Here is a 26,691-nt window from a genome sequence, read left to right on the forward strand (position 1 = left end):
TCATTGATTTGAGATGGAACTCTCGGAGTTGCTGGAGACACATAGGGCCTGGCAATAGACGGTCTATGCAAAGGACCCATTTCTGTGAATTCTATACACGCTCTCTGGAATTCGGCCTGAACCTCTGCGAAAGCGTCAGCGGACCATGAAGAATAGTGCTTCAGCGAATACTAAAATTGTTGACCTCAGCACTGCGTGATGTGGTTGAACTCGGCGCCTCTGCCTTGATCGACCCCTGGTCACTAAACTCCGCAATGACCTCAAGTTAGCCGCTGCATAGTCACGTGAGCGTATTGCGGAAAAGGTAAATGTTTGACGCAGCAAGGGGTGGTAAGATATTGAACGTGTTTCTCTCCCGCAACTGGTGAGGACAATAAAAATTTACGTTCTGTGAAGCAGTCAAGGGGATTCTGGAAGAAAGAGCTTTGGTTTCCAGCCTGAAACCCGCGTGTTCTATAGAAATCCGAGAAGTTGACTGCCTCACAGAAAAGAACGAAGTAGAAGAGGCCAATGTCCGGAGGTAACCAATGCGCGGATTGGTATCACCTCTGCTCACTGCGCACGAGTTGCTAGCACAGTTCGCTGCGGAGACCAAAGCAGATTTAGTACTCATCAGTGAGCCGTACCAAAACAAGGACCCAGTTTCAAGACACCCTGACATATCATGCACCGCTACCATCTGGGTTCGGGACAGAATCCTCCTTAGGGTTCTTACCCAAGGACGATGGGACGGCTTTGTCTGGATTCGGCGTTCAGGGATAAGGTTTTTTCGTGCCTATTTTACGCTGTCTTAGGCACAGATGGGCGGATTCTGGTCGGGGTGACTTCAATGCCAGGGCACTTGAATAAGGCATGCCTCACACAAACTGCAGAGGGAAACGAATTCTGGAAATGAGGGCGAGAACAGGACTGGTAGTTCTAAACACCGAATCCACCCCAACGTTCCGGGCTGCGAGGGAAGCATTCCAGACGTAACTTTCACATCGGAATCAGTGGTGTCGTTAATACATTGGCTTTGAAGTGGTTGACACAAACTCTGGGTGTGCGTCACCCCGTCGCTCTTTCTGGGCGTGGAACGTTGCGACAGTGAACACCGGAAGGTTTGTCGAAATTCTTGGAACAGTAGGGACCGCACTGGAGGGAACTCCTGGGGGCGGTGGCGCTGCAGCCGACACTGTCGTAAACTAAGTTATGAACCTGATAAGCCATGATATCTCCATGGCCAGGAGGACATCGAGACGTAGCAAAACTTTTATGTATTGGTGGGCGGTGGAAATTGCAGAGCTCCGGGAGGAGTATCACAGGCTCCGCCGCTTAACACAACGTCTAAGCGACCGGGAGGAGGCATGTACCATAGTGACGTTGCTTATTTAGCTTTGTACTGATGAAGGGGTAAGTTGCACCCGAAATATATATCTACACTGTAAAATAAAAATGGTAGTTTGGAGTAAGCTACTAGTCTAGGTATTCCAACACCAGCCACACCTACTGCTCGGAGCATTCAACGCGTGCCTGAAAAAGCGCGCTTTTCCTGGCCGTTGGAAAGTGGGGAGCCTCGCGCTGATCCACAAAGGAAAAGGCGACCCTGAGTTGCTGTCTTCATACCGCCCACTATGTACGCTTGAAACTGCTGGAAAAGTGCTCGAAACGCTCATTGCTCTATGAAACGCTAGAGGGTCAGAGGAGAACTGAGGTCACGTCGGGGGTAGCACAGGGATCCATCCTAGGGCAAGACCTCTGGAACGCTACCTATGAAAGTCTACTTAAACACGATATGCCAGAAAATTCGCGCCGTTCGGCGAGTCGATAATCGAGTCAAACCCAGCGGTAAAGTACCTCGGACTGACTCTTGACTCAAAGATGAGCTGTTTTGAATAAATCAAAGCAGCAGCGGACAAGGCTGCAACTGGAGTTTCGACGTTAAGTAAGCTAATGGCAAACACTGTTGGTCCTATGTCTAGCAGGTGACGTCTCCTGATGAGTTCAACGCAGTCTGTCCTGCTGTACTGCGCAGAGGTATGGGCTAACGCTCTTGGCAAGGAGATATATCGTAAGCGTCTTGCGTAAGTACAGAGACGAGGAGTTTTGCAGGTGGCGTCTGCGCACCACACGGTCCCTGAACCGGCCGTGGTGGTGATTGCTGGGGGTGATCCCCGTTGCCCTTCTTGCTAAGGAGCGTCACGCCATATACAAGCGCAAGGGAGACGAGCCAAAGGAGGTTGTTGCTCGTGAAGAACGGCAACGCACTCTAGACGAGTGGCAGCTCTCTTGGCAAAATGAAACTAGAGACGGATGTACTGATGAGCCATCAGCAACTTAGGTGCGTGGCTGAAATGGAAGCACGGTGAGACTGACTATTTCCTTACCTAGTTTTTAAGTGGGCATGGAGGTTTTCAGTCTTATCTGCACAAGATTGGAAAGACACGATCTCCACATTGTGTGTTTTGCAATGGAGTTGCGGACGACGCCCATCACACTTTTTCTTTGTGGAAGGAGGGATGGGATTCGTCAGGAGCTCTCTCTAAACACAGGGAATCTCTCTCCTGACAACATTGTCGAAGAGATGCTAGGAAGTGGTGGCAAGTGGAGCCGTCTTGCGCATAACGTTTGGGTCCTTCTTGTTGCTAAGAAGATAGAGCTCGACCCTTGGAGGAGCCGGATGGCAGGGAGTTCCTTGAACTGACAATTCCATTTCTCCTGTCCCCTCCCGTTGGTGAAAGGAATTCCCTAATTTGAAGGCTCCGCGAGGCGTGAGAGATCGGGGACTAGCTCGAAGCAATGTGTCAAACGGATCCAGGCTAGCTCTCTGACGATGGGTGAGTGTTTAGTTGGTAGTCCAACAACGAACCAAACCAGGAGTCCAACACTATGTACGTAAACGCATTCACCTACACTACCCAAAAAAAAGGCTGTTTTTGCGAAGTAATAGCGTATGAGAAGAAGTTCATTTCCTCTGCCCGCTTCAAGCGCTCCCTACGCGAACCTGTTGAAGTGGTGAAACAGCTTCAAAAGGCGGAACTATGTTCCTTATCATCGTGATGCCTAGACGTCGAACCACTCTACAATTAGTAGTTTCAACGTCGTGTTGTCCATTATGGGAGCCTAACCCAGTCACCAAATCACACGACTCCTCACTTGGCTATTTTAGTCATTAGTTAGATTGCCATGGTCTATAGGGAACCTGCTCTTTCTACTCAGACAAATGTGTCCCTTTCCAATAGGAAATAAATAGCCACGTCCATTGAGGTTTGTGATTGATCATGGTAAAATTTCAAAACTAGAATTGTGGTAGACTCAGAACTGAAAATATTTCTAGTGGGACTAGGAGTGGAGTTGACGACGTCATTCTCAGTACTGAAGTAGCACCCAATTAGAATCCATGATTCTAATTACACATATATTCACCCCATTTATAGTATATTTTGCCAAATATTCTAAGATTACTCACTCCCATTGCCTTCCCCTTTTCACTTCCTCTTTCGCTTCGTTTAATTCCTTAATTCAAAAGTGTACCCGCATCCTGCGATCAGACATAAAAATTTAATTTTATAAGTTTGGAAGTGAACCCTTCATGGAAGCAGGTCATAAAAGAGACTTTTACTACCTTAAGATTGAAGATATCAAAAGGTATACATCACAATGTATAAGTACAAACTTATTTACATGATGGATTATCCCACATGCATCCTTTTCACCAATTGGTAGAGAAAGTTGGCTGTAATTTTTCAATTTTTCCTTTCAACCTTATCAGACAACATCAACGGAGGACGTACGTGACTTTACCCGGGCACTAAAAAACAAATTCAAAAGTCGAAAGTATTTCAAAAAGCATCCTCGAGTTGGGTATCTGCCGGTGCAAAGTGTTCTCGAAGGTAAGTTTATCTTATCGTCCTTTTCCAAGGACATGGTTTTAACTCCATGTCCTGTCTCCTCTTACTTTCTTCCTGATTTATGACCTTTTGGTCTACTTTATGAACGAATATCTTGATTCATACTCTTTAATACAAACAGGCGACGCGCTCGAAAGTCCTGCTCCTAGTCCCCAGCACACAACTCATACGCTCCAGAATGATATGCACTCGAGGCTTGAAATGTATGCATCGCGCCTGGCACAAGTGGAATACGGAACAGGATCAAATTCGACGCCCGATAGTGATGACGAACATCAGTTGATAGCACAATACTGCCAATCTCTGCCAAATAATGGGAGTGCTGGAGGAAGTTCTGGACCTAAATCACCGGTTCAAGTGATGGCTGCTATGGATGCCGAGCAACGAGAAGAATTGGAGGCAATCATCCGTGATTTGGAGGAGGAGAATGCCCAATTGCAGGCGGAATATGATCAACTTAGATCGAAACAGACGCCGTCGACGACACCGGATGAGAGTATGAACTCTGGCGTTCCTAGTCAAGGACAAGTAAGTACAGATGGATACGTTTTTCATCCCCTCCTCCATTGGAATCGAGCTCACGTGAACAATTCCCATCGCTTCCTTTCCGAAATTGATTCTGTTCGTAAGCCTCTTTATGAATTTCTAATGGTTGAAAAGCCGTATCCTTCCCACTGCTCGGCTTCCTATTAAATTAATTCAAATTCCTCCACATGACTCTGTGGACTATTAATTAAATAATCCGTAAATTGAAAAATATTATTTTGCTTTTCGTTCGCAGGACATGATAGCCGAGGCGAGGCTTCTTCGTCAGCACAAAGGACGTTTGGAGGCACGAATGCAAATTCTGGAGGATCATAACCGTCAGCTGGAAGCCCAACTACAGCGTCTACGTCAACTCCTGGATGAGCCTAATAGTATTAGCACGAAGCCATCGACTCTGCAAACGAGATCCGTGACGGCTTCCCAACTCAACACTGAATCGCCAGCCAAAATGCAGCAGAACGGCCACTACGAGCAGAACTCAAGTGAGTAGTCCTTTTCCGGCAGGAATCCGGCTTAATTCAATTGCCATTACCCCGCAACGCAGAATCGAGAACAATAAGGATTCATTGCGGTAGTTAATTTTCAGGCCACACATTCATATTCATCCCTCACTAATCGATTGGCTAATAACAATATCATTTTCTCCCCCACAAATTTTCATGCTTTCCCATTTTCCGAAACACCTCATGATATAATTAATTTAGATGGAATTGGTGGTGGTCTGTCAACAGGTGATGGCAACACTGGCCACAATGGAACAACGACTGGTAATTCTTTGGTGCTGGGAGGCGGTGGTGGAATGAATGTCGGGGGTGGTGGAGGTGGAACGACTGGTGGTCCAGCAGGCATCAATTCAGTGGGCCACATGATAGGCGACGATGGACGTCCTCCGCCACCTCCGCACTCGAGCCTGCTTCATATGGCTGGTAATTTTGATGTGGTGTTGCTTTTTGAAACCCTCCCGGATATATGTCCTGCAGTTTTGCTTTGTTTTCGGTTTCGTTGGATTTTATGGGATTTCAGACGACAAAATCGAAAATATTTTATTGGCTGATATGGATGGAGCTCAGTTCGAAATGATATGATGAATGACTGGAAACTTTGTAACATTGGCAGAGAAGCCTCGAGCGTAATTTTCAAGGATAAGAGCATCCTGATTGACATATGGATTTTAATGGCACCGCGGTCCTTCCCAGAGGGATTCAGTTGCTATCACTAACCACCCTCTATAGTAGATTTAAGTGCAGTATCATTTGGATTATTCAGTAACTTTGGCGACGAGACATCATTCAACAAAACCGGTCTAAACGGGCTGAATCACTCCATCATCAGCCAAAAATGTCGATTTTGCAGTCTTCATTTTAGTCCCGTTCTTAACAAGTCCTTTTCGATTTTTCCCTAACATAATTAACTGAATATTGGTTTGAAATTGTCCTTTTTGTTGTTGTTTTGATGAGCTCCTTAGCTTTATTTCTTAATGATTGAAGTTATTCGTTTCCTTGATCCTTTTCAACTTTTAACCTTCTAAAAACTCATCTTAAAAGTGAATTCAATGAATTAAATTCTCGTGTTGTTCTGCCCCTTTTTTTCTCTCCTGCTTTCCACACTTAATTGCTGCCTAACAGGACGAATTTAATCAGCTGCCAAATGAAACAGGACGACCGGTAAATAACTCCACCCGTTTGAAATCCTTTTTGACTACTTTATGTGCTTTATTTTAACATTTTTTTGTTGCTCATTGGTCCTTAGTTTTTGCGTAATTCTTTCTGATCTACTTGAAACTTTAAATGCGCTTGAGATGGCCATTAGCCGTTTTTTTTTCGGGGGGTTGTAAGGAATGTTGATGGTCTTGTGGTTATCTAATTGACTGGGAAAGGTGAAAGATAGTAGCCTCAGTGGTATTTACCCAAAGTGGATTTTTTGAGGCCGGAAAGGTTCTTGGTAAAATAAAGCCCATTAGGGAGTGGGGCGAGAAATCATTTTTGCTCTGGGGTTTTTTTCCCGGAAATTAAGTGGGTGTTCCAGAGAAAGTTAATTCTCTCCTTATGAGCTGTGTCGAAAAATGCTGAATGCTTCTGACCTGACCCATTTTGAACTTACAGGAAAGGTGTATGATGAGAAAAAGTTATTAAAATAAGTTTTTGTAAAAAACGTAATCATTTCCTGTCCAGAATATTTGGGTGATTTTCCAGCTTTTATCTATTTTTTTTAATTTGACCAGATATTTCATCATTTACGAGGGTAGTATCTTGGTCATCACAAACCCAAACGAATTTTCTGTTATGTTAATGATTTTCGAAGAAGATGAAAATTTTCGGTGCCCCCTTTAACTGAAGTCCGTAGGTCCAGATGGGTTTTGCTGACCTAAAGTTCCTCATTGTCCTACGAATAAGCTAGAATTCCAATTGATTCGCCAGTAGAAACTCACTTGCGTTTTTTAGTTTTGATATGCCTTCTTCACGACGCCATCGTTCGCGGTAACTTAAAATGCGCTTCAGCTCCACGATTTCATGAGATGCCTGCATTCCTTCTCTAGTCGTCTGCGTCAAGTGCCCTTGAGGCAACCCACTAGGGGCCCATCTTAAGAGAGTGGATTCTACTGGATAACGTAGATAGTAATGCAGTTGTCACCTCTTCTTAATGTGTGGCTTACATACTGCCATTTCTTCCTCCCGATCACAGTGTGCACGGGTACCAGTCCTGTGCGCGAAAGTTGAAACCCAATTGATCTTATAGCAGGCGCTGTGCTCGAACAATCTGCCACCAACGACAAAGCGATGAGAATTGCAGAAATCCTCATACCTCCCACCATTATTATTTCGGACGCCGAGACCGTGCCGTATATATGACTTTCGATCAGCAACATAGTTCTCCCACTATCGAGCGACAGCTGGATCAAACAAATGGTCGTTGATAAACTTAGTGATTCGCAAATCTCCAACCTCGCCGGAAGGGGCGAACGCAACGTGCAAACGAACGTAAGCGACCATCAGATGGTAATCCCTTTCGAGACCGATGTTAGCGGCTCTCTTATTATGAACATCCAAGAGACAGCTCCTAAATCCACTGCTGACCGCGAAGTGGTCGATCTGATTGCTCGTACGGCATCGGTCAGTTGAAACACAACTGACCTTTTGGCAGGCTCTATGCGGGAACAATGTGTCATCAATGATGAGGCGATGCAAGTTGCAGATATCCGCGAACCTTCCAGAATTATGGTTGCGATTGCCAAGACCGTGTTTCCCCATTACATGTCCAAGCAAGGTATTACCAGACATCCAGATTATCCATCGTGGTCACAATCTCACTTTTAGGAAGCCTCCCCTAAACTGCGTGTGATTGCCCATAGAAAGCATCCCTCTGCACTATATCGACAGTCTCCTTTGGTGCATAGCATTGTATGTACAATTGTGATGCTCTTTAACCTGGACCGGAAACTTACAGTCAGAAGTCTGTCAGAGATCGGCTTCTTCGGAGAGTCAGAGATCCGGTGGCCGTCAAAAACAGCCAAACACCGGATTCGCATCTTTTACTACTTGGCTTCCCAGAGTACAAAATCACATTGCCATTAGTGGGGCAAGAGTGAGAGGTGTACCCTCCAGAGTCCCACCATTTTACTTCCTTTAGGTCCAAAATGTCCAGCATATTTCTGTTCATGCTGGAGAAAGCGACCATTCCGAGGACCCTTGCTACGTTGTCGAGGAGCGCGCCCACATTCGAAAAACCAATCATAGTCTGTTTTAGATAGCCAAAGATCTTAGCCGTGAGATCAGTCCCCGTCCGAGGTGTTGTTGATATTTTGATAGCAATAAAGTTAGTGCAGGTTGCTAGCCCACAGATTTTTATCCATTTTAGTCGCCTCTTACAACAAATAGGGAAGACTTTAAGTGTATTCTTGAGTCCCAACTGACAGGGGGTTTAGGATGGCCAAAATAACCAACCGGGTTGACTGTGATCAACCACGAGGCAGAACTATCCCAGTAACCTAAAGAAAAGTGGGAAAATTCACAATGCAGGTCAGGTTATCCCAAAATATTTCATCGTCAAGTGGTTACACGCAGTTGAACTGTATTAGAGCAACTGCCGTAGTGTACGACTTCGGCCACTATTTGCGTGAATAAAGTATTAGCTTTCCGACGTGCTAGAGATCATGGACAGTCAACAGTTGCGTCAGGGATTTGCCTGCAGACATGCGGGTGTTTACTGCTAGGGGGTTGGGAAAAATGGCCGTTGTCAAAAATGATGCACGTCTAGGTTGTGTCTGTGTTGAGAGCCTAACTAATAGCACGTTGGCGTCCCAATCAGAGGGCCTTTGGAAAGGTAGTTTTGAGGAAGCGTGTACTGCTGGTTTACAGATGACCTGGAGTCGTCGTTGAACACACATGGACTCGAAGGCAGTTAACATTTTGCCATCGTGCTATACGTTGGCGAGAGATATTATCTGAAACGTTGATGAAGCACGATTTGTTTGGTTTGAATATCTCGTCAAATGTTTATACCATTGAGAACTACAAGGGCGTTAGTGACATTGACGTTACGTCTGTGGATGTTGCAGCAAAGGCGTTTGCCCAGACATGGCGATTGTTGAATGGATGTAATGTTAATGATAGCTTCTTTTTAAGTCATTTATTCGCGGGAATGTGACTTAGTCAGCACCTCTCCCTTATGGCCTGAAGGTGTATTCGTACAAGCATATCAACTAGCAAATAAATTTCAGAGCAGACCGCCTGCATCGCCGATCAATGTAGTTGGTTCTGTGTTCATTTTTCGCCTGTTTTATCAAAATATTTAATTTCAACACCTCCTCCTTGAGCTGCACTTTCGATTTCTTCCTTTCTTACTGCTCTGAGTGCATCTCTCTCTATTTCCTTGCAAATCCCTGTATGCCAAAATTGACACTCCCCACTCCATTCCCCACACTTGAATTTGAAACGAAGCGCCCTTGTTTAAAGTCTTGAATTGCGCGCAAATCTGTTAAGTTCAATTTTCATAAAGCAACTTTGACAGTCCCAACTCTGCCCTAGTGTGAATCAACTGGGATCACATATTATCTAACTCAACCTGTAATCAAGCTCTTGACTCCTCTTATAATATCCTGTCCGATTTAATCTCCAGGTATGTCCCTTCTTCTCCTACTAGTCTTCGTTCTTATGCAACTTCTTGCAAAACGGAGATCTTTAATAATATCCGCCTGAAAAATGCATTACAGAAGAAGTTCGGGCTACTCACTTCGTTGCTAAATGCCTTAATTCGCGACAGGAGGTCTACGCAATTTACTTCGATTTCGCCAAAGCCTTTGATGACCAGAATATTCTCCTATCCAACCTGTCTCTATTCAACTTCCCTCCTCAATAATCTTTTGGCTTTCTTCCTATCCTTCATATTGCTCCTGAAGTCTCTTTTTATGAACACTCACCTCATTCCTTTCCTTCTTTTTCTGTTGTTCAACAAGGCTCTATACTTGACCCTCTACTATTCCTGAATTTTATCAATATCCAATATTCAATTTATCAATACCCCCAGGCAGGTTTTATGCCACGTTCCTCCTCTGACTTTGCATCAATCCAGCCTTCCTTAACACTTTTCAGCTCCCATGCCAGTAACATCCTGGAATATTACTTTGTAGTCTGCTCCGGCTTCCGCAACCATGACTGCCGCGCTCTCGAAGCTGTACAACGTAAGTTCAGCCGGACTCTCTGTTTTCAAAAGAACCTTCTCCGCGTGGGTTATTCGTCACAGCTCCGCACCCGTAGTCTCCCAACCCTGCAGGAACGTCGCATCTTCCTTTGATATATGTGCCCTTTTCAAACTCTGTAATTGCCTGATGGACTGTTCTGCAAATCTGATATTATTTTCCGCATCGTAATCTAGTTTCGGTGTATTGGCAATCATTAAATAAATAAATAATGTGAGTTTTAACTCCCCCTTACGCCTATCTGATAGAATTTGCGTGGGGTGAAATATGTTGCTCGAATGGAGGAGTTAGCCGGCCGCTCTCCTCTCCCTGAGTTCGTACTTTTGTCTGTGGCTTAAAAAGTGGAGATGTTGAATGAGTGCATGTGTTCCTCGGTGAGCATTGCAATGACTCTTGGCTAAGGATATAGCAAATATGCAAAGGAAAACGGAGTCACGACATTAACGGCTCCCTACATTAACAACGGCGCAACAACTGGTATCCGGTCTAGGCCTGCTTTAACTTGATACATCGCGGTTTTACGCTGGGATCCATCAATTCGGTATCCCTAAAAGCTTTCTGACATCCAGAATTACGTCATCGCTACATCTCAGGGACGCCTTCTTTTTCTACTATATTGCCCTTGTAGACTTTTCGTGTTACATCATCCACCCACAATCAGACGGTCGTGGTATCGTTCATAGATTTCATCGTTATACAGGCTTGTAGGGGCCAAAAATTCTTTGGAGGATTCTTCTTTCGAACGCGACCAAGTGGTCGAAATACTTCTCACTAAGAACCGAAATCTCCTAGGAGGGAGGAAGGACTGGCAAGATCATTGCCTTCCATAGTAAGAACTTTGATCCTATGGTCCTGGACGTTATTTGAGGTGACAGTCATGACATTTCTGGCGTTAAGGTGAACGGTGAAACTAAGCTGACAGGTCGTGATAGTGGTTGTGCCTTGCTGGGTGAGTTCTTACCGAGATCCCAGCCTTCAGTACCTCCTTGCATCTCGCTGAAAACGTCGGAAAGGCAGTACGGCTTCCGAACTGGCAGGTCCACCGACGGCATCTTGTTGCATGGGAAAAACTTTGTTGTCCGTTATGTTACGCATATACTCAGACGCAGATTCTAAATCGCGTGTTCTACGTACGGGTGCTCTCTTTTGTATGAGTTTGCATGACGGTGCATGACAGGAAGCTGCTCCACGCCTATCAACTGGGCGGGTCTTTCTGTATGTTTCACGGTTTCGACTGATGCCTTGCATATTCTGTTAGGTGATCTAGAGTTGGTCCGGTATGCCTAAGTACATGAGGTCTAGAGGTGCATACTTTTACTGCAAGCAGATTTTATTGGAGTAGTGAGGTAGAGAATTTATTACCGGTCGCGGTCAAAAAACAACATATAAGTAGCAGATTAGATGGATACGAGTAAAATGTTTTATCTGCTGAGACGGGCGTTCTCCTGATGAGGTATGGTAGATGAAATGACATTTTCTTCTCGCGGAAGCTGACCTCCAGTCAAGATTATGTTTTGTGTGGGATAGATTCGGAGGTCTGGTAAAATATCCTCTGTGCCTGCTCAGCGTTCTGCGATATCCGCAATCTAGATAACATGGGCGTCCATGTAGTAATACGTTATCTTTGATGTTACCCAATGCCTTGCTAGCAGTTTCAATGCGCTAATGCACACGCGCATGCTGCTTTCCGATGATGGAGGGAGGCCCTCGACGCTGCTCTATCTGTACTATGATGTTTTAATGTTGTCCTGTGACGTTCAAGTCAAGCTATGGAAGAGTGCTTGCTCCCATGTATTGTTGGAGGGCCTTCAGTCTGTCACTAGACGCTATTTGATGCCATGGAAATCGGGATGGCTCTCTAAAAGCATGTGCCTGAGGTATGTCCTCTCGGACCGGTTGTTTGCAGTTGGCCCCCTTCTAGAAGTTTCATAATAGCTATCGCAGACAGAGCTCTTTGTGGACGCAATAGGTGGACTACGCTTATTACTAGAAGACGGTATCCCTTAATTGCGGCTTATGTGTTAGGCAACCCTATCAACCGTTGATATGAATGCTGAGTTTGCGCTCAGAATGAACTTGTCACGGCGGGGTTTTGATTGTGGTTAGATACCTACTGTAGCATACTCACATTCAGTCTACTCAAGTGATAAGTTTGATCTATTATAACTTTTTTAATAATAGTGCGATTTCCATCAAATTTGGCAGAATCATGCTTTATACTAATAACCTACTTGCCCCATGATTCTAAGATGGACTCAAAGCGGGTTTTGCAGTCAAATACTAGAAGTTATTGCCATATACTATTATTAACCTCATTTGAACAGATATTGGTATGGTGCCTAGGCACCCTATAGTGGTAGCCTCTTGATTTTTTCAGATTTCCTTCCTAAATATCGGAACCACAGTATTGAAAGCTACTAATCGAGACCTTTCATTTGATACCCCACACGACTATATTTGGAGCCCCCCTTATGTTCCACATAGATCGATGTAATTCATTGCATGCATAATTCCCACCAAATTTATTGTTAATCGGTGCGGTCGCTTCTGAGAAAAGAGCGTGTGACAGACAGACCGACAGACAGTAAAACGATTTAGTTATTGTGTTACAAAAAAGCCTTAAAAATGAACGCGAAGCTGATAACTGATAACCTACAAAACTTGTGACCCGAGTGTCGCGATCGATCGATGATGGACCGAATCCTCTGGTCTAATATCTCTACTGCTTCAAATATCATTCAGGGGCGGCCTTTGGGCTGCCCTCCCTCACTTCGCATCTTCTGGCCATTGAAATTCGGATCTTTGGGCGTTAGGAAGAAAGGGAAGAGAGGGATCTAAATTCAACACGGAAATTGAAATATTTTCTTAGAGGAAGTTTACAAGCGACCATTCATAGGCAAGTCAAAGAAAGTAAAATTCTAAATGCTTGGAAAAAACTAACAGAAAATTTCGAAATTGGCAGATTGCACGCCCACAAATTTTTATCTCTTTTAGTTGCCTTTAACGATACGCACTCCACTTGCGATGGTCGAATCATCATCCGAGACTAAAAACATCCCCCTGAATCCTTTGCTTCGTATCACCAGTCGTAGAATATTGCCATTCCCCCGTGTAACAACAACCTTTGGCATTTCCAAACATTGCCGGGCACTTTCTTAGTCTCACAATATGACATACAGAAATGCTAGAAGGAAATTCACTCGATTGCCCACTAGTATTCGAAGGAAGATAGCAAAGAAAAAAAGATTAATGATTCAGTCATTTTTGTTTCTGAAAATATATATGTAATTGTATAAGTAGTAAATATGAGGGTTGCGTAAGATTTGATGGTAGATGCGTTTTGTTCCGAAATTTCAAAAACGTATTAAAAACATATACAACATATGTTATGGTGGTAGGAAAAGGGAGAATTCTACGTATAAGCAAATGGATGTACCCTGCAGCTTCACACCTAGGAGGAGCCACAAGGAGAAGAAATTGGCATGCCTTCAAACCTTCAATATTCCAGGGAAATTTCCTCGAAAGATCCTAGTGCATTTTATTGGGGAGGCTTTGATGGAAAGATCTAAATTTTTCAATCGTAAAAGTTCCGCTGGGCTAGGTGCTTGTCGTAAGGCATACCAGATTAGTTGGTGTCGAACACGTTCAAACGCTCTCACGAACCCGGAATGCAATGTACTGATGGCGATTGTTTTTCCATGAGCAACCGAAATTTTTTGCGAACCCGCTAAAAATGCACTGAAAAATCTACAAGCTACAACAACTACTGATAATAGCTAAAATTCGGGGTGTTACCAAAAGTTTTCTCGTTCGGTCATAATGAGCGTCTGCATTTTTCTCGGTCCATATAACCCTTGAATTTACCGTCTTCAAATACAAAACGTGATGTGCAAAACTTAATTCCTGTGAATTCTTTTAAACACTGCAGAAATCATGGAACTTACTCGCAAATAATGGACCTTCTCGTTGAACTGATTGGTCTTAAAAGGAAAATAACCCTCTGTAAGCGATTTGTAACGTTGAACTTTTTGGTTGTCCTCCGTATCTCAATGAAACGAAAAGATTGTTTTTTGATTAGGGACATCCCCATCCCTATTGTATTTGTTTGCAGATATCGATATTTCGGGAGCCAGTTGCTCCTTTCCTCAGTGCTTACAATCTCCTCTGTGACCGAACAAAATCGATACACCTTGCTCAGATGATTTAACATTTACATTAAATATCTTTTTTAAGGATTGAGGGTTCCTAAGTCCGCATCTTCTTGATGTCGGGATGAACGGGACTAAATGGGGAGAAATTTACTCCCTCTTTTTTTGTCTCCAAGGACGCCTCGTTTTGGGCTTAGCACCCAATAATAATAAGAATCGTTGGCGCAACAATCCATATTATCATAGATCAGGGCCTTGATGTGTTAGAGCACTTCATTTAAGACCGTAACGGTACATTGGAGTACACTGTAGGAGGCAATATAGTTAGAATTGCACTCGTCCGAGATTATTACCCTGATTTGACATAGGTACTCATTCACAGCTGAGTCGACTGGTATGCGACATCCTGTCACAAAGGAGATTTGAACCGTGGCCTTCCGCTAAGATAGCCCAGTGCTCTAACCATTTGAGCCATCCGAACACAAGCACCTAAGCTTCAAAAAATAGTAAGCGAAGACAGCTTTGCGGTTTCTTACCAGGGCAGAGACAACTCGTCAGACGCTATCTCACTTCTCCCCTGGGAGAATTATATAAAGGAACATCTAACATCTACGAATCATCTCGATCATGTTGCTCCCAGGGTAGCATCTGACGAGTTGTCTCTGCCCTGCCAAGAAATCGTAAAGCCGTCTTCCCTTACTATTCACATGAAACAATGGAAATGTTCTAAGTATTTTAACTAGAATAAATGGAAACGCCCATAAAGTCAAGCCTATTTAATAGATATGAAAAAAATTTGGCCTGGTAATTTGTAATATTCCCATCACATGGAGGTCTAAATAGTGCCCTACATTTGTACGTTGGGCCCAGTCCCTGGATACATCTATGATAAGTCAAATGATGCTTCAGGTGGGATCTCCTTTTACCTCTTTTCTAGCTATTTTACTATCGATTTGTAACCAAATCTCTAATTACCTACTCTATCGCCTGACAGTCCGTCAACTTCAGCCGCATCTACCCTAAACATTTAATCCATTAGTGCTTATTACATTTTCATCCCCCATTTCTGACCAGAAAAACGAAAAAACAGAATTTTTTATGATAAATGGGATGGCACAGGTGAATAGCGAAATTTTCCATCTTTTTAAATTTCACAAAATATCCAGGAAAATATTTTAAAAGTTAGGAAAAACCTGGTCCTTTCATTCCACCAATAGAATCTGGAAGTCTTGTTGAATACCATAATTTTCTGGCTCGATTTTCCCGTTCATAGAAACAAATACTTCATGCAATCTGGTGCCCAGCCATTCGGCTGGTTCGCAGAATTCAATTTTTGCTGGATGCCAGGAGATCTTAAGATGCTCAAATGAGCCTGTCAGGAAATTCTGTGCTATAAAGGAAAATGGATGAAATTTTATTGAATTGGATATTTCAGATGTCAAGTTTTGAGGCGGTGAAAATATTGCGGTGATTGAAGTAAAAAATTGTGCGAATTATGGGTTCGATGTTCGAGAGACATACTTTTCTTGGTCAAATTTTATCGGTTTAGATACTTTTTTTCAATAATCTTTCACCAAAGAGATATTGAAAGTGATTGAAAGTGGGGTGTTAAGCAAGTTAATCATGAAGTCTAGTTCCAAATAATTATCCTTGGCAGTGGACTGGCGAGTTGATGTATCTGGGGTATTTTATTTTTTCACCCAATTTGTGTTGTATACCTTTCTAGACTTTCAAGTATAATCGAGAGGTTCCTTCTCACACGCAGAGTCCTGTGTCGGTTTGGTATTTTTCAGGATCTGGTGCGGACCCACGCATCAGGTAAAGGACACGTAAAGGAGATGTGAGGGGATCGAAGTACTCAAAGGACCCCCTCCCCCCGTATTCCCTAGCTAGCTATAAAAGAGGTGAGCAAGGGTGTCTCGACGGAACACTTCGATGAAGTTTCAGTATTTGCGGTCGGACCTTCAGGGTCAATTTTGCCATCTTTTTAGGTTTTATTGATAGTTCTTGGCCGACTCCGGTCTCTCAGGATCTCTTTTGATCATCGCAATCACAGTTAGTCATGTGTTTCGGATACCTTAACTGAATTTTATCTACTTCAATGTTGATGACGTTGCAGTTCATTCAAGACTGAGATTACGAATCGACTATTCTTACCTCAGCGGGGGTTTTTCCCATTCTAGACTTGACGAAGTTAGCATGTAGTAAAACGTTTACACATCCCTAAAATAAGTATATGTTGTCAAATGATAGCGTCTTCACTCTTCCTTCCCTGCGGAAAATGTCCTTGTTAGAAATTGGCACTGAATGGCAAAGCATGATCTTCTTGTAGTTCAATTTGATCTTTTGGTTGTGACCAGCGTATAATTTCTAAATCCAGCCGGCAGATGTTCTAATGCCTGTACTGCTCTCTTACTGTAGACATTTCTATATTATCCTGCGCGCCTTCAGGGCCTGAGTGATTCATTACGTCCAGCGTGCTACCAATTTTAGCTTTTCGATCCATCAAGTCCGTAGCCTACATAACGACGAAATCTATGAGCGATACCATGACCATCAGGTTGTGGATAAAACTCGGCTCAATAAGTTACGGTGGGCGAGTCAGTTAATCTGTATGGATGACGACGATCCAGCCCCGAAAATAAATAAGGGCAATATTAATGGTAGAAAAAGAAGACGGGGCAGACCCTGCCTGAGATGGAGCGACGGCGTAGGTCAGGACGCCAGACAGCTTTTAGAGATATCGAATTGGTGGGCCTCGACACACAACCGGGATGTCTGGAGTTTCTTATTAAGGCGGACCGGATACCGGTTGTTGCGCCGTTGATGATGATGATCCGTCCGTTTTCCACTGCTTCTGCAATTGTATGTGGAAGTACCTTTCTAGTATGGCCGCTATTACCTCCCTCAGTGTTTCTGAGGAAATTTAAAGGACATTCAAGTTTTTATCCGAATGATTATACCAGACTTGCCGGAGACTAAAATCCTCTCAATTACCATCGTTAAAAATATGGATATGATAACCAATGCCCAACTAAATATCGAGAAACAAATTAGCGGCCGAGAGAAATGAGCATAGCTAAGAGCTACCTCGTCTCTAGCAAAGATTCTGCTGCTCACAGAGTCGATTGTTCAGTACTGTAGTATAGGTCGTTCTTTTTAGATGGAAGAATCGATCAGGCCCTCATCCAAAACAGAATAAGTTGTACTGATAGAATAGATAGTTACCGAATAATAGTGGTTATATAAAGCAGGTCATAAAGATCTGATCCTGGTTTTGTTTGAAGGTGAGGTTTTGAGATATGTAATAAATTTTGTTACTGGCCAAGATCATCTTTTAAGAAGCTTAAATTGGCATAAAATGCGTTCAAAGATTGTAAAGCGTCGTCATGTAGAATGCTCTATTAGAGAAGGCTAGTGAAAGGATCTTTCCGATCTTCTTCACTGTTCAACTTAAAATTTTTGTCTAACACAGTGACTGGATCGAATTAAATTTCAAGCTAGAATTGAATATGTATTCATCCCCTGTGAGTTGGGGCTTAAGAATACCCTCAAATTCTTCCCTGCTTGTCGTAAGGGATCGAAATTTTTGGGCTGGCAACCTACAAATTTTGAAACTTTATTGCTACCGAAAGGTCAACAATGTCTCACAAAGGGACTAACTTCACGACAACGACCTTTGGCTATCGAAAACAGACTATTATTGGTTTCTGCAATTATTGCACACTCCTCGACAAGACGACCAAGGGTCCTCAGAATGATTGCTTACTCCAACTTGAGCAGGAATTTCAACGATTTAAGCTGGAAATTTTGGCCTTAAGCGAAGTAAGATGGTGAGACTCTGGAGAGAACCTCACCATCTTGACCTTGGCAATGTGCTTTTGTACTCTGGAAAACCAAGTGGTAGCAGACGCGAATCTGGTGTCGGGTTGCTTCTGACTTTTATCGCAAGGCGCGCTGTTTTGATCTGGGAGCCGGTTCCTGACAAACTTCTAACTGCAGGATTTCGGTCTGGGTTAAAGAGGATCACAATTGTGCAATGCTACGCCCCAACGAACACTTCCTATGTAGGGTAGAAGGATGCTTTCTACGGGATCTGACATACCTTGCACGGACATGTGAAGTGGAAGCACGGTCTTGGTGACCGTAACGATAATGGTGGGAGGGTCGTGGAATTCTGCAACTTCTATTGCCTCCATTGGTGGCATACTGTTCGAGCACAGAGCGTCCCATAAGGTCAGTTGGGTTTCAGCTGACCGACACCGTACGAGCAATCAAATCGACCACTTTACGATCAGCTGTAGATTTAGGAGTTGTTTGCTGGATGTGCGTAACAAGAGAGGCGCTGACATCGGCCTCGGAATCCATGTGATGATTACTTACGTTCGCTTTCGTGTTGCGTCTACCACTTCTCGCAGCATTGGGAAGCTGCTTCCTGCTAACTTCAACATCGACCGCTTGTGCGACCTAATTATTGCTCGACAGTGGGAGAGCTATTTTGCTATTTTGCTTGCCGCCAACAAAAATGATTTTTTCGCGGATGCTGAACAGGTCTTCGGTCAAATCCCGAAGGGGTGTCACAAGATCTCGCTGACTGCGGAGTCGTTGAAGCGGATCGATGAACTGAAAGGATGAAGACTCTACTGATAGCTAAGAGCGATGGCGGACGTGACGCGCTCGAACTCCAATACCGATCGAAATCCCGAGAAGTTTTACACTTCGTCGCCGTGACAAGGGAGAATTTGTTATTACGCTGGTCAGGAAGCGGAAGATGCCATAGATCGTAATGATTGCGGAACTCTATATAACAAGCTTGCATGTAGTCAAAAATCCTTCGCTGGCCCTGTGAAGGACCTCAATGGTCGTCTTCTCATCCACGATGATGAACAATTGAAAAGGTGGAAAGAATACTTCACCAAGAGTCTTAATCGTATCACATCCGGTGAGGTTTCCGCCATTAATGACCTGAAACGGAGTAACACCGCTGCGCTTGATGATCTCCCCGCAGAGTTATTTATCGCTGTGCCTGCATATAGAAATTTTGGGAGTCCAAAACCTTTTCCAAAAAGTGGAAGAAAAGGACTATCGTCGAGATTCCAAACAATTCGGGAAACCGGAAGCTGGACGCTTCAGGTATGAAAGGTTTTGTGCATTTCTTTTATAAAGACATTTAATTGTGCATTTGGCCCATTAGTACGTAGCATGTAATTATATGCATATATTATTTGAGAGTATCCACTTTCGAGTGACATTGACGTTCAAAGCCTTGAATTTGCAAAGAAGCGTCAATTTTGACCTATTAAAACTTTGTTAGTTATAGTGTGATTTCCACCAAACTTGGTAGGATCATGCTCTATGTTATACCCTATATTGTTACATATGTTATAGCCTACATTACTGCAAAATGAACGTGATGCTAGAGAAAACTTAAGGGGGTTTGGCAGCTGTTAACTTTATTTGAATAAATATCAGTATGTACCGTATTTCGAAGCCTAGGCAATATATAGTGCCAGCCTTCTAATTTTTGTTCAGATTTTTCGGTTGGGTATTTTCTGAAAATGAGTCCGTTAAAGAAATGATCATTTTCGAGCCCCGCACTCGTCACCTTTCCAACAAATGTTCAAACAAAACGGATTCGGAAAGTTCTAACCGAGACTTTTCATTTGATACCCCACATGACTATATTTGATGAAAAAGAAATTTACGTCCCCCTTTTGCATGTATGTTCCACGCAGAATGATGTAACTCACTGTATGCGTGTGCGTTCACAGTTGCCACCTTTCCACCAAACTTGGTGTGATTCGCTATTACCGTCTCCGAGAAAAATGCGACGGACAGACAGTAAACCGATTTTAATAAGGTTTTGTTTTACGCAGAATTTAAATCCTCGTTCAACTGTTCTTCATCGATTTCGAGACAGCTTCTGATACCGTGAACAGGCGGTGTATCTGGAGTGCTCTACGCTATTCCGCTATTCCGGAGAGACTAATAGTTATTATCATAGCGACATATGACGGGGCAAAATGTCACGCGGTGCACCAAGGTGAAATCTCGGAGAATTTTGAGGGCCAAAGCAGAGTCCGAGAGTGCTATCGGTGACGTTCTTCATGCTACCTTGACCTTCAATTTAATAGGCGATGGCTTCTTTTCTCAAACAATTTGACTACGCCGATGGCATCTGCTTTCTCTCTCACCGGATCATGGGTCTTGGTCAAATGGCTCTGGATCTGGAAGCTGAACTGGAGATAAACACCAACAAAACCAAGGTTCTCAGTCTGACGAGTCATCGCACTCTCTCTATCTGCATTAATGGACAGAGGATCGAAGACGTCGATCAATTTGTATATCTAGGAAGCGTAGTTTCTGCCGGCGGAGTTACCGAACTAGATGTTGTCCGACGCATTAACCGCACTAGATCCGCTTTCGCTCCCCTGTCTCAAATCTGAAAATGCAGTTATGTATCGCAACACTAAGATCAAGTTGAGACTGTTCCATGCTGGTGTTCTCTCTATATTACTATACGGGAGTAGCATATGGAACTCCACTATTACTCAAAAGCTCCAAGCTTTCGTCAATACCTGTCTGCGTCGTATCATCGGAGTACATTGCGTTGACATCATCTCAAATGAAGAACTTGGTCGGCGCACGGGCTAGGCACGCATATGCGATGTGATAGGAAGACGGAAGTGGCAGTGGATAGGTCATACTTTAAGGACATTAAGGAGAGGCAGTGCCAAAATTGCCAACGAGTTGGTTGCCTCAAGGGCCCTTGGGGCGTAAAAGTAGAGGAGGAATTCGGGCGCCTGAGAAATTCGAGGTGGGAGCTGAAGGGCGTTTCAGGTAACCGGAAGCGATATCGTGTAGGTCTGGTTGACGCGCTATATCCCACCGAGGGGTTATTTAGACTTGAAATTGCTTCCTCCATTGTTTTACCGGGTGGAATGATCATGAAGTCATCGGCGTATTGAATGATTAACACCGGGACTGTTGCCAAGAGGGGGGGGGGGTTGAAGTTGGAAAAGAATTGGGTCGAGGCAGTTTCCTTGCGGTAAACTATTTGGAATTGTCGGGGACTTACCGTTGATAGGCAAAGTTTTGAGCAAAAGGAAACGAAGTTTCCACCGAGCAATGTCAGCTAGAATATTGTTTTCAGGGAATTTGTCTTTTATGCGGTGCCACGCATCCTAGCCTCCACATTCCCAAGCCTGGCTAGCACAGAGGCGTGCAAGCACGTCTCGACTAACCATTTGAATCGAACTTCAGTATGTGCGGCCGGCCTTCACGGTCTATTTCGCCATCTTTTTATTATTTTGGGATAGTTCCCCTCTCTTGGTCGACTTCGGGCACTCAGTATGGTCTTCTGATCATCGCCAATCTTATTTGTCATTACAGGCATTAGGACTATTTGATTTATCCTAGTCTAGAGAAGGGTTTTGCCGATGACATATTCTAGAGGCATGTCTGAATTTCTGATATAAGGGGTTTAACGATCGTTCAACCTTTCATAAAAAATCGGATTACCATTATTTAGGATTCTGAGTTCGGTGCCGCTGATCAGAAGTTGCATATTTTTAAGTGACCCGGAATTTCGTTAATATTTTTAAGGTTTTGTGTAAAACAAAACCTTATTAAAATCGATTCACTCTCTGTCTGTCTCTCTATCTGTCTATCGCACGCACTTTTCTCCAAAACGGCTGAACCGATCCGAATGAAATTTGGTGGACAGATAGGAACTATGAAATCCCACGCATACAACGAGTATACATACATACATACATACATACATGCAAAGGGGGAATTGAAAATGTTTTTTCACAGGATATAGTCGTGTAGAATACCAAATGAAAGGTCACGATTAGTACTTTCCGCAACTAATATTAGTCGCGCGAATCAACTGCTTCCAAAGCCATGCAAATAAGATGCTGACGTCATAATTAGCAAGAATAATTGGTATTCGCGTGAAATATTAAAGTCTCATTTATGAAGAATCTGCAGCTGTAGTATATTACCAAATTTAGAAATTGCCTGAAAAACTCCCCTGAAGTTCATCCTGGAAGTACCGACCGAGGACAGCCTCGTACATACACATGGCAACTTTCATGAAAATCCAACTATTAGTGTCAAAGTTTTAGCACTTCAAACTTATCAAAGCCATACAGATAAGATGCTGAGGTCATAATTAACGAGAATCATTGACATTCGAGTGAAATATTAAAATTCCATTCAAAAAGAATCTAATTGCCCTCAGCCCTTTTTTAGGTTTTATGTAAACACAAAACGTTATTAAAATCGGTTTACTGTATGTCTGTCTGTCTGTCCGTCACACGCATTGTTTTCGGAGACGGTTGTAGCGATTGGCACCAAATTTGGTAGAAAGGTGGGAACTATGAACGCTCACGCATATAGTGAGTTAAATCCTTTTACGTCGAATTTAAGGGGGGGGGGTCCCCTACATGCATCAACAAATATAGTTATGTGGAGTATCAAATCAAAAATTTGGTTAAAATTCCACCATTACTAACAAAGTTATAATAGGTGAAAGTTGTCGCTGCTGTGCAAATTCAAGACTTTGAATGTCAATATCACTTCAAAGTGGATATTCTCACATAATATATGCATATATTACGTGCTACATACTAATGGGACAAATGTACACTCAAATCTCTTTATAAAAGAAATACACAAAACCTTTCATACCTGAAGCGTCTAGCTTCCGGGTTCCCGACTTGTTTATATTTGATGTAGGTTAAATTCTTCGCATTTGTTAATAATATTAAACTCAGAGTGTGAAGCGTATGAAGTTGTCTATTATCAATACAGGGCTTTCCACTAAATGATTTATTTAAATCGCTTTCTACAAAATAGAGAGCAGCGGAATTTTTAACTATGTGACAGGGAGTTGTCATGCATTTGTAGCTCCTCACATGTTCTTTCTTTTCTTCAGCCTTTGTCCCATTCACTAACGGGGTTGGCTCGTCGTGATCGGCTTCGCCATTTTATTTTATCAAATGCCTGATCAGAGTGTAATCGCGAGGCCTTTAAATCCCCATCCAGCGTATCAAGCCACCGTTGTTTCGGCTGGCTCTTTGGTTACTTCGATGACTTCGATGTTCAGACCAATATTGGTAAGTGAATTCTCGTTAGCGTGAATTACGTGACCACACCATCGAAAACACCTCACTCGCAGTTTCCGCACGATCGGTGCAACCCCATATCGATCGCGAATATTCTAATTTCGGACGTGATCAAAACGTGTCACGCCACCAGTGCAATGCAACATCTTCGTCTCCATTACCGCAAGACGCCGTCCATTGTCTTTTAAAGTCGGCCAACCCTCAGAATTATAGACAGCGGCAGAAAGAGGACATTGCAGTAAATTTTGGATTTGAGACGTGCGCTGATACGTCGATCACAAAGAACACTAGTTGTGAAATGCATCTTCATACAGGTTGTGTTAATGCGTGAAGCAATTTCATTACGTAGTTCTCCATTCCAGCCAATGGAAAACTACGTTCCTTACATAGGGAAGTACAAAACCTTTTATACCTGAAGCGTCAAGCTTCCGATTTCCCGACTTGTTTAATAATTTATTCATGCTTGACAATCGTGAAACGATTGAACTATTGAACTATGAAATAGCAACGCTGAATATTTTGACAGGTGAATGCCATTGTTGACAGCTGCTGAAACAACGATTCAAAAAGCTATTTAGCTTCCCTCTAGTTGATCACAGTTTAATCTTAGAAACCTTTCAGTATTCTGAATCGGAATACTTTGTTAATGGCTTGGATCACATAATCAACCTAAAATGATGTAATGGCATACCATGAGTAGTTAGAGGTAATATTTCAGTTCGTGTGTAAACCCAGGTGCATTTTCATTAAGTTTTTTGGTACCGCCCAGCTTCTAGGCTAGTTTGTGTGTATATGTGTTTTATGTTCCTTTATTTTATCTTTTATCTTTATATTTTCATCTGTTTTTTTCATGTTAGTAAATACGCTCCATTAATCGTTCTTTTTTGTATCTTCTGTCATTAGATGATCTTGGTCGAGCAGTGGAGGAATTAGTCACGGTCATAACCGAACAGGAGATTGAACAAAATGAAAATGGTAACGGAACGGCTTTGGATGCGAAGAAGCCCTAACAGCAAAAATCTTGATATTCAATGTGTCGCTAAGAAAGTATCAGCTAAAATTTATAGAACTTCTAAAAAAAAAACAACAAACTAAGCATAAAAGTCAGATACTGACATTGGACTAAGTAAAAACCATATTGTTAGGATAATTCCTCTTTTCCAATTTTTATTATTTTGGACAATACTTATTGTACGTATATTTTTCAATCTACAACCAAATGAAAGTATATATATACACGCATATATCTTTTTAAGAATAAGAACTACTACTGTACATTTTCGTACATGTTTTCTAAAAGAATGATAATACTTAGTGGTGGTGGATGTCTGCCACGGACTTGACGGGAACTTCATTTGTAAATTCAAGAAGGATGCAGTCCCCTCCCCGCTAAATAACGTTCGTAGCATATCCCCTACCGTAACTTATACATAGATACAATGGACTTTTACAAGAATTATTAAGGACTTTGTCCACATATCCACGTGATTTGTACACACCTATTGGTACCTACTTATTGTCTGTCCATCATTTGCGATAATTGTTCAGTTCTTATTTGTTTGTTGTTCTAGGTAGCGAAGGAAATTTTATATGTTGTCGGCAAATGGCCGGATGATTGTTACTTAGCGCTTCCGTTCTCATGTTTATATTCTTTTTTGAAGCACCTGATCCGCTTGGTAGACAGGTCGAAATCTCTAGTTGCAACAATATCGGATAACAATTGTTAGAAAGTTGAAATAAACAAAATTTTACCTAAGAAAAGTAGATATCGTACTAAGTTTCGGGCTCGATACTTGTAGGTTTAAATAAACTTAGCTAAAATACGGGAAACTGTCAAGAGGACGGAGCTTCAGATGAATCATGAAAGGAATTCTACAAATCTTAGAGTGTCAGTCACTCCCAGACAGCAGATATTATCCAATTATGAACAGGAAATGCGTCATATCTTTACATGCATTCTTTTGATAAATACATTGAAAAATCTACAAAAAGAAAAATTCACTTATTTTCTGTTGTGCTAGGAAAATTTGCTAACATAATCCACTACCTTTTAAGTATTACCAAGGATGACAGAAAGTTTATATAGAAAATGCATCAAGTGAGCATGTTTTTCGGAGCAAAACTGAACCCTTTGTAGTGGTAATATCAATCTAAACTTGTATAAACATATCTTAAACATTGAATCAATGATAGACATGGCGAAAGCCAAGAGCTGGGTACGAAAATTGATTTAGCTAAGCCTTCCAACAGCTCTTCCTTCAGAAAATTATTTGATTTTAGACATGGTGACGGTACTATAATTTTTCAATATTTTTTTTGTATGAAACCTTAATTTTTCAGACTATCCAATTTATTTTGTTTCAATCTTTGTTTAAATATATAGTAAAATGTTAATTGTCATATAATTTCGTTTTGTTTTATTTTACACACTTTACACCATTCGCCCTGAAACCCCGTAGTTAAATTTTCAGCCCGACTAGCGTCTCCGCAAGGACTAAAACGTCTCTCGTGTTCTAGACACATTTCCTAATTGCGAGGAAGCGTATTGTTAATTTTCTTCCAGATTTAGCAAACAGAGAATATGAAAGTAGAATCCTTTCCAGGGAATTCCAGAAAATTTCATATTCACTTCCACTGCGAATTCCTGGAAATTTAATCAAAAGATTGACGCGAAACCTCTACCTTTCTTTCCTGTCTCTTTCAACATTTTCCAGCACAGGAGATGATTGCCTGCAGCTATATATATATTGGGCTCACAGAGATGCCTTAACTTTTTGGACGTACGTACGAGTATATACGAATAATTGGACAATGGAGATAGTCAGTAAGTATTTTGAAATTGTTTCGTAGATGAACAGCAAAATTTCTTGATTGTACGTAGTCAGAATAACTACAAATCGGTTAGAGGAATTCACCGAATTTTCTGTTGAAAATATCATTCTTCGGATGTTTACTTTCGTTATTGCATTTTCATTTTGAAGGTCTTCTTTATGAGAATTTCGGAGTGGTCTTAGATACAAGTACGGAAATCTTTCAAACTTCAAATTGCTACAATAAAATTTTGTTTGAAATGCATCTCGTTAATTGATATTTTTGTTGTTGCAAATGTTTTCTGGTAAATCTGGTAGGTCTTCTTCTCACTCGCGTTCTAGATAAACCTAAGATACCTTACAATTCTAAAATGAAAGCAAGTTTAGTGAAAAGTACGTTTTGAGTAAGCTGACATTGATTCCATTCGCGGGCGGAAGGGTGGTAGGGTAATGGGGTTGTTTCCCTCT

The 26,691-nt window shown here is 42.4% G+C and overlaps 1 protein-coding gene across 9 annotated transcripts in view; it reads left to right on the plus strand.

Annotated features, from left to right (window-relative positions):
- The window catches only part of LOC119660390 (dystrophin, isoforms A/C/F/G/H), a 1,277,654-nt gene extending 1,251,836 nt beyond the window's left edge, over positions 1-25,818 (plus strand). For 7 of the 9 annotated variants that reach the window (XM_038068914.1, XM_038068920.1, XM_038068921.1 and 4 more), the window contains 5 exons: positions 3,752-3,872; positions 4,012-4,418; positions 4,672-4,918; positions 5,168-5,362; positions 24,317-25,818. In XM_038068914.1, coding sequence (XP_037924842.1) covers positions 3,752-3,872; positions 4,012-4,418; positions 4,672-4,918; positions 5,168-5,362; positions 24,317-24,423 — 1,077 coding nt within the window. In that variant the 3' untranslated portion in view covers positions 24,424-25,818. Of the gene's footprint in view, positions 1-3,751; positions 3,873-4,011; positions 4,419-4,671; positions 4,919-5,167; positions 5,363-6,061; positions 6,101-24,316 lie in introns of all 9 variants that reach the window. The other 2 variants (XM_038068919.1, XM_038068922.1) reach the window with 2 other exon arrangements.
- The last annotated feature ends 873 nt before the right edge of the window (positions 25,819-26,691 follow it).

This window comes from Hermetia illucens, chromosome 6 (genome assembly GCF_905115235.1).
Source record: "Hermetia illucens chromosome 6, iHerIll2.2.curated.20191125, whole genome shotgun sequence".
NCBI classification, from domain to species: Eukaryota; Metazoa; Arthropoda; class Insecta; order Diptera; family Stratiomyidae; genus Hermetia; species Hermetia illucens.